The 8423-nt window shown below is 41.4% G+C and overlaps 1 protein-coding gene across 12 annotated transcripts in view; it reads left to right on the top strand.

Annotated features, from left to right (window-relative positions):
• The window catches only part of UBR5 (ubiquitin protein ligase E3 component n-recognin 5), a 122936-nt gene that overhangs the window by 84300 nt on the left and 30213 nt on the right, over nt 1-8423 (top strand). For all 12 annotated transcript variants that reach the window (XM_068237757.1, XM_068237756.1, XM_068237752.1 and 9 more), the window contains 6 exons: nt 2369-2529; nt 2643-2882; nt 5390-5513; nt 6351-6462; nt 6550-6681; nt 6815-7072. In XM_068237757.1, coding sequence (XP_068093858.1) covers nt 2369-2529; nt 2643-2882; nt 5390-5513; nt 6351-6462; nt 6550-6681; nt 6815-7072 — 1027 coding nt within the window. The remainder of the gene's footprint in view (nt 1-2368; nt 2530-2642; nt 2883-5389; nt 5514-6350; nt 6463-6549; nt 6682-6814; nt 7073-8423) is intronic.

The following is an 8423-nucleotide window of genomic DNA, read 5'->3' as shown; positions in this document are numbered from 1 at the left end:
GGTTCATAGATTTTAGCAGACTTCAGTGAGGGTGTCATTGAGCAGAGACAACGATACAGTAAAAACTTAAAACTAGATTAAAATATAAAATAAAACTGGGGTATATCTAAAAAGTCATTTTCAGGAGACTGAGGATAGATACAGTTTTTCTCAGTCTATTTTCACCTCGCATGTCCTTTTAACTCTTTTGGAAACAATATGAGACTCATATCTGTGCTACTAATGTTCCATTTCTTAGCTGTACTATCCATACAAATCATCTCATAAGTTTATTTTCACTTCAGATTCCCTTTAACTCGTGATATTTGATTCAGTTTAGCTTTTGTGCAATTTACATTGCTTGTATTAAAGAGAACTTGATGTAAACCCCAGGTCAAAAAACATGAGATACTTGCCTAAGGAGAGAGAAGCCTCTGGATCCTCTAGAGTCTTCCCACCCTGTCCTCTGGACGTCCGCTGCTGCCTGGGACCCCACTGCACCTTGCGACCTTGCTCGCACTTGGAGGGGTGCACTCGTGAGCCTGGAATACGACAAGAACTTATCTAATTCCTTTGGAGGGTCAACTCTCGGTGACAGTGAACCAGAGGACAGCGTGGGAAACCTCTACAGAATCCAGAGGCTTACCTCTTCTTAGGTAAGTATTTGGCTATTGAACCAAGGTTCGCCTCGGCTACACTTTAAAGGGACCCAGAGCAGTCGATAAAAATGAATTTTTTGGGAATCTTTAACCACTTAATGACAAGCTGACTTATAAAAACGTCCTGCTAGAGCCTCTTAATGTCAAACACAATTCTCCAAAGGACTTAGCCCTATGGGTACATAAAAAAGTAGTAACTTTTATTGTCAGAACTAAGTAGTTAAGAGAGTAATTCATGTGAGTGAAAAAACTCACTGTGAAGGTCTTACAGATAAGACTACCAATGTAACATCTGCAGGGGTCCTAGCTTATCCCCCTACACTTAACGTCACACCAGCTGAGTACACCAGCATTGACCGACATACCTGCTGGGGATGACTCTCTAATCACCCCATACATTTTAATACTGTTGAAGTACACTAATTACATCTGCGGGATAGCTACACCCCACTTTATATGTGACGTTAAGTTGACCCCTGCAGATGTTACATTGGTAGTCTTATCTATAAGACCTTCACAGTGAGCTTGTTCACTCACATGAATTACTCTTTTAACTATTTAGTTCTGACAAAAGTTACTACTTTTTATGTACCCATAGGGCTAAGTCCTTTGGACAATTGTGTTTGATATTCTATTCCCTGGTACTTTCTATTCGGTAGTGTTTGTACAAGAGCCTCTTAATGGCTTCAGGACGTTTTTATAAGTCAGACAGTGCTGCTGCCGCTGTGCGCATAAAAAATAGTGGGGAAAAAAACCACCAAAGAAAAAAATACACCTTTATTTCCAAATACTATATTGTCACCATACTTTGTACTAGGGACATAATTAAAATCTTGTGATAACCAGAACAAATGGGCAGATAAAATGTGTGGGTTTTATGCACAGTAGCAGTGTTTAGATTAAAACTATAGGGGATGAAATTGGAGAAATCGTGGGGTTTTTTTTCTCTTTGTTTTTCCCTTTAAAATGCATAGAAAATAAAGTAATTACTGAAAACAAATATGAACCCCAAGAAGCCCAATTAGTGGTGAAAAAAAAACAGATCTAGATCATTTCATTGCGATTAGTAGTGATTAAAGCGGGCCCAAACCAAACATTTTTTTAATGCAAAATATTTAGTTGCACCACTCTGACACACAGAAAGATAAATAAACACTCCTTCAAGCCTATAAGCATTTCAGTGCATGCTTTTCATCCTCCTCTTTGCATAACTAGGGTTATACTGGGGGCAGCCATTAGCAATTCCTCCATTGCTGGACACCATCTACTCCACCAGTTTGCCGGATTCTGTCCCGGCAATATGAAAGGAAGGGAGGGGTTCCTCCAATAAATGTAAAATATTTTATATTTGTCATCATGCAGCTGAAAAAAGGCTGCTATTTATTATTATAATTTAGAAAATACATTTTATTTCTGAAATCTTGTATTTATAATTTGGGTCCACTTTAAGCTATTGGCAAATGAAAGGGATGAGCACTGAAAGGTGAAAATCGCTCCTGTCCGTTAGGGTAAAAACCGCTTTGGGGTAAAGTGGTTTGAAGTTGTAACCCATAAAGGGACAGTGAAGTGGTATATAAATGGCATAATGAACTTTGTCTTCTCCTTCGCCTTGACATTTGTGGTAAAACCAAAATTAAAAAATATGAATTGGGAATGCCAGATGAGATGGCATTTGGGGCCTTCCACATAGAAGCACAGTCCTTTACCAAAATGTGCATTTTTACTCCAAGCTGCTGGACACCTTGCTGGGGACACTAGTGAAGGAACTTCAGAACAAGTACACTCCCGGACGGCGAGAGGAGGCGGTGGCTGTCACCATGCGGTTCCTGCGCTCTGTGGCTCGCGTCTTTGTCATACTCAGTGTGGAGATGGCATCATCCAAGAAGAAAAAGTAAGCTATGTCAACTCCTCCAGTATTTCTGGACACGGAGCTAAACAGCCTGCAAATGGGCATCAAGCTTCACTATCATACAGAGCATTAATGTTTGGATGTTTTTATTTCAGTAATTTCATTCCACAACCCATCGGAAAATGCAAGCGGGTGTTCCAGGCGCTGCTGCCATACGCTGTGGAGGAGCTGTGCAATGTAGCAGAATCTCTCATCGTTCCAGTGAGGATGGGGATCGCACGTCCCACAGCGCCCTTCACACTGGCCAGCACAAGCATTGACGCAATGCAGGGCAGCGAAGAACTGTTCTCTGTAGAGCCTCTTCCACCAAGGCCATCTTCTGACCAGTCCAGCAAGTAAGAGTCCTTATCCACAGATCTCCTCCTTTTCAGGCAGTAGTGCTAAAATGTATATTCTGAGCTGCACAACCTCTATAGTCATGTATATTACATAACTAAAGCCAGCTGATAGATTTTACCGTTTGGATTCTGTACAAAACATTCTTAAAGGAAAAACAAGGTGAAAATAAACTGATGAGGAAAAACCGTTGCGTCTATCCTCCTCCTAAAATGACTTTTATTTAGATACTGCACAGTTGTATTTTTGAACCCGCTTTTTACGTTTTTACTGTTTTTTATTGTCTCTGTTCCATGACTCATGCGTTGAAGTATGCCAGAAAAGTGTTTAATGTCTGTAATACCTTGTCAGTGAGGGTGAGGGCCCTTTTACACTTAATCAGTTGCTCTCAGTTAAAACGGAAAGAAAACTGATTTTCAAAGTAATGCCCATGTTTTCCTATGGCACCTTTCACACTTAACGCGTTTAAACTGAAATATTCTTTCCAATGCACGGCTATGGAAATAACGCATACTAATGCATACCAACTGATTAAGTGTAAATGGGTCCTTACGCTATAGTCCAACCCGTACAGAAACTATCACTTGCAAACCTGATTTTTTTAACCTTCAGGCAGAGCAAGAAGAAAAGGGAACTCGGCCTAGTTATTTGTGTGCTCAGCACTGTACATCTCATGTCACATGTCACCTTGTGTATACTTTAAAGTGTACCAGAGATGACATGTGACACGATGAGATAGACATGTGTATATACAGTGGCAAGCATACAGACACTTATGCTGTGCTTTTTTTCTCTTTTTCTCTGCCTGAAAGAGGTTTAGAATTAGCTATGGAACTGACCGTTTTTCTACAGTCTGGCTTTTTACTATGAGAAGAAAAGATAAAAAGGTCAATAGTTCATGTATTTTTACTCTGGGACTCTTGAGACACTGCAATTGAGCAGAGACTATGAAACATTAAATCTGCTTTGTAACAGTTTTTACATAAAATAAAACCTTGAAATATCTAGAAGTCATTTTTAGGAGTAGACGGACAGATCCAATTGTTTATCTCATTAGTTTATTTTCATCTCTGGTTCACTTTAAAGATATTTACCAAGCACCTCTAATGCTGGGAATACACCATACAATTTTCTGTTAGATTTTCTGTTAGAATGCATAATTAGATTATTTTCTGTAAAGTACTGGTAGAGACTGGTCATTATCTCTGGTGCATGGTCTTCTGGTTATCTCCTGCTGAGTAGAACAATGCCTAATTGCTCGGCAGATAGATAGTAAGATAGATAATTTCCAACATGTTGAACTTTATATATCTGGCAGGTAAATCTAACAGAAAATTGTATGGAGTATTCCCAGCATTAAAAAGAACCTGAGGTGGGTTCTAAGAATCCAATTAGCATACAGAGTCTGGTTCTGCTTATAATGCCCAGCCTCTGTTGCTATACTTTTTCCCCCCAGCCCCCATCTGCGCTCTGCTGTCCCCCATAAATCAATCGCCGTGCTGGCGACAGCCGGCTGTTTACATGTGAAGTCTGTCACTGCCACTCCCCCGCCTCCTCCATAGCGCCGGTTCCCGCCCGCGTCCCTTCCCTCTAATCAGTGGGGAGGGACACTTCACATGTAAACAGCCGCGATTGATTTATGGGGCATAGCAGAGCGCAGGGGGGAGACTGTATAGCAACAGAGGCTGGGTATTATATGCAGACCCAGCCTCTGTATGCTAATTGGATTACTAGAACCCACCTCGGGTTCTCTTTAATGGTGTGTTCACAGCAGCCTAGGCAAAAAGCCGAGCATTATGGTGTTTTGGAGCTTTTAGAGTTTTTTGGTTTTTTTTTCCCTCGCATATCATGAAACTGAGGCCATATTTTTGTCATAAAATTTGAACTCGTCATTTTCAGCGCCTTAAATAAGATCTTGTGGCTTGAATGTTTTGACTGCCATCTGATTTATCTAAAATACAGTTTCCCTCTCTGATCAAAATCTCATACCCAACCCCCGGCTTTCTTCCCCCCCCCCCCCCTCCCCCCCAAAAAATACAATAAAAAATAAATCCGGATGGTATACTAAGTTAATTGTTGTATTTATTTGCTCTTAGGCACCATTCCCACTGTAGCAGAAAACTGACAGTTATATCTTTGTTAGTTTTACTGCATCTGAAAACTGACAGTCGACAGATACTATAGTTCACGCTTGTCAGTCTGCAACAGATCCTTTGGATCCGTTACGGAAATTCAAATTAGAACCAGCACAGTAATTACCGGATAGCGGATGTGCTTCCCATAGAAGCCTGTGGGGGAACTCCTCTGCTACAAAGTCCAACTGTATCGCAGTGATTCTAACTGGACCACAGTGGACCATTGCTCTGGTCCATTCGGCGTTTGGAGCAGTGCTTGTACACTGCATTGTCCACTCTCACTGGCCATTGGAGATCCGTCTGTAGTGGGAACAGAGCTGAAGTTTTAAAGATTGTGCCGATGTCTGATCATTGTACCTTCTCTCTTTCAGTTCCAATCAGTCGCAGTCGTCTTATATAATTAGAAATCCTCAGCAAAGAAGAATAAGTCAGTCCCAACCTGTGAGAAGCCGGGATGAGGAGCAGGATGATATTGTGTCAGCTGATGTGGAAGAGGTAATTTACATATATACATCACCGTTTGCTATGATAGAATTGTAAAAAGGCAAGTGTAGCAAAAGCCAACCAATGATCCTTAAATTAAAAAAAATCAAAAAAATCTGAACATTCAAATAGATCTGCAAGACTATGGGGAAAAAACATTTGCTGATGCTTGACCAGGCCTAAATCTACATATGGTTGCCTCTGGCAAGTTCTGTGGCTCGAGTAACTGTCACTGTGGCTCTTGGCTGTCGCTGGATATGAGCAGCCTGAAATTGCAAAATATGATTCTTTGAATGTATTTATTTTTTTTGAAAAGACTTGTTTTTGAGAAAATGATTTTTTTTAAACTGGAGATAGAGACACACATATTGGCCTCAATTCTGGCAGGGATATCAAACAAATTACCTCATGTGAGGTAATTTACCTCATGAGGTAATGACATTTAGCAATTCTGGTAGGTTTTAGTCATGTTTTACCTCATGAGGTAAATTATGAGGTAATACATGAGTTAAGGCACAGGGGAACATGGAGGAGGTACAGGGGACTGAGGTGACAGTGTTTTAACTTATGAAGAGACCAAATTTAGTCCCCATCTCATTAGTTAACTGGGAACTACCTGTACTCTGCATCCTCGTGAGAACTCTGTTCATATTGATGCTGCTCCTAATTATCTTGTTGCATGCACAGTACCTTCTAGTCATCTAGTGGCTATATTTAAAATGTTTGGATGTCTTTAATTTAATATTGCATAATATGGAATATAGTTTTTCACTGCAGGTTTTTTTTATTATATATAGCTTTTTTATGCACTAGCTGCTTGTTTTATGATTTTTCTTGTAAAACCCACAGGTTGAGGTGGTAGAAGGTGTGGCTGGGGAAGAAGACCACCATGATGAACAAGAAGAACATGGTGAGGAGAACACAGAGACTGAAGGACAACATGATGAGCATGACGAGGATGGTAAGAGACTCCAAAGTATCCTATAACACCCCACTGCTGTTCCGTAGCATTCTGCCACACTTATACTTACCTCAGTTGTGTCTGTAGGGAGTGACATGGAGCTGGACCTTCTGGCAGCCGCCGAGACGGAAAGTGACAGCGAGAGCAATCATAGTAATCAGGACAACGCTAGCGGTCGCAGAAGTGTTGTGACAGCAGCCACCGCTGGCTCAGAAGCAGGTATATAGTTGTTGTTGTTGTTATTATTATAGTACTGACATCTTCCGCAGCGCTGTACAGTGCATATCCTCTATTCTTGTATGTGATTACATGCTAAGTGGAAAGCAAGTGAACATTGAATGTTGCCATGCAGGTGCCAGCAGCGTCCCAGCTTTCTTCTCGGAGGATGACTCTCAGTCCAATGACTCCAGCGACTCGGACAGCAGCAGCAGCCAGAGTGATGACCTAGACCAGGAGACGTTCCTGATCGACGAGCCTTTAGAGAGGTCTACTAACAGCAGCCATGCCAACGGTGCGGCACAGGCGCCTCGCTCCATGCAGTGGGCTGTGCGCAACACCCAGAATCAGAGGACTCCCAATGCTGCCCCATCCAGCACCTCCACCCCTGCAGGCAAGTCACAGTCCTTCTTCTGTTTGCTTGTTGCCAATCTACCGTTTCACAATATAGATCTGTGTGGTCTCTGGCTTCAGAACGCTACTTTGTAACTTATAAAAGTACTCCTGTTACATTTGGAACTATTGTGCAGATGAGCAGCATTGGAGGTCCATAATCTATTTTGTAATGAAGGATCAACTTAACTACTGTATATTTGTTAATTGTACCCTTAAAGAGAACCAGAGACGAAGCACCCTCATGTATTTTACCTTATAAATCAGTGGGAACATGACAGTAAACACCTAATCTGCTCTTTGTTTCATTGTTCTCTGTTTAATCTGAAGGTGGCCACTAATGATCCAATCTTTTTCATCCAATCTTACCAAATCTATGTAGTATAAGGGTAAATTGAGTGAATATACTGAATGGATACTTCAAGCAGTTACCTTATATTACATAGAAATGGTAAGATTGGATGAAAAAGATTGGATCATTAGTGGCCACCTTGACTGTTATCACCTCTGATAAGAATCCCCAACTGAGCATTGTCTGGTTTTGCTACTGAATGATTATAACGGAGTCTGTCTTCTCTGGTGTCTTTTCAAGCCCAAGCCTGCCCCCTTGTGGCTCTGCTATAATGACTCAGCTATAATCCTTCCCGGCAAAGCCAGACAGAATGCTCAGTCGGGGATTCTTATCACAGCTGATAACAGACACTTTTAGCAGTGAGGATAAAACAGAAAGCATGGTAAGTGTTTTCTATAATGTTCCCACTGATATATATGGTAAAATACACAAGGGTGCTTCGTCTCTGGTTCCCTTTAAATGAGATAATTCTAGGGGGGCTCGGTGTCCCGATGAAGCACCCCATTTGAGGGTGCGAAACAGCCGTCGACTTCTAGCTTGCTTATACCCCCTCTCTCTCCTTGTGGTCTCTGCCATGGTTGTGACTGCTGATTTTATAGTATATTCAATAAACTGGCGTTTTTATCCTGGAGGTGCCCAGCCGCTTTTTTCTACATATATGCTATGGTGGGGGAAGCCCCACACAGAGGTGCTGTAGTCACATATAGTACAATGCAGTCAATTATTCATGGTACCCACTTTTATGTTAATTATCCTGGTTGCAGCATCACAAATGCTTCCTATAGCTATATATTGCTGTATATGGGTGTGTAGCCCCACCTTTCTCCTGAGGCTTATCCTGGACTGTTTATTATGCGTTATTCCCTTCCAGAGTATTCAGGGAGGGTAGAACGCTCTGTAATGAACATTGCGCAGAGATCACCTGCTAGTGCTAAAAATGATACATTTCAGAATATAAATCGGTGAGAAAAGATTTTTACAATGGGCAAACACTGACTAA

This window comes from Hyperolius riggenbachi, chromosome 5 (genome assembly GCF_040937935.1).
Source record: "Hyperolius riggenbachi isolate aHypRig1 chromosome 5, aHypRig1.pri, whole genome shotgun sequence".
In the NCBI taxonomy this organism is placed as follows: domain Eukaryota; kingdom Metazoa; phylum Chordata; class Amphibia; order Anura; family Hyperoliidae; genus Hyperolius; species Hyperolius riggenbachi.
This window is presented reverse-complemented; position numbering and strand designations above follow the sequence as displayed.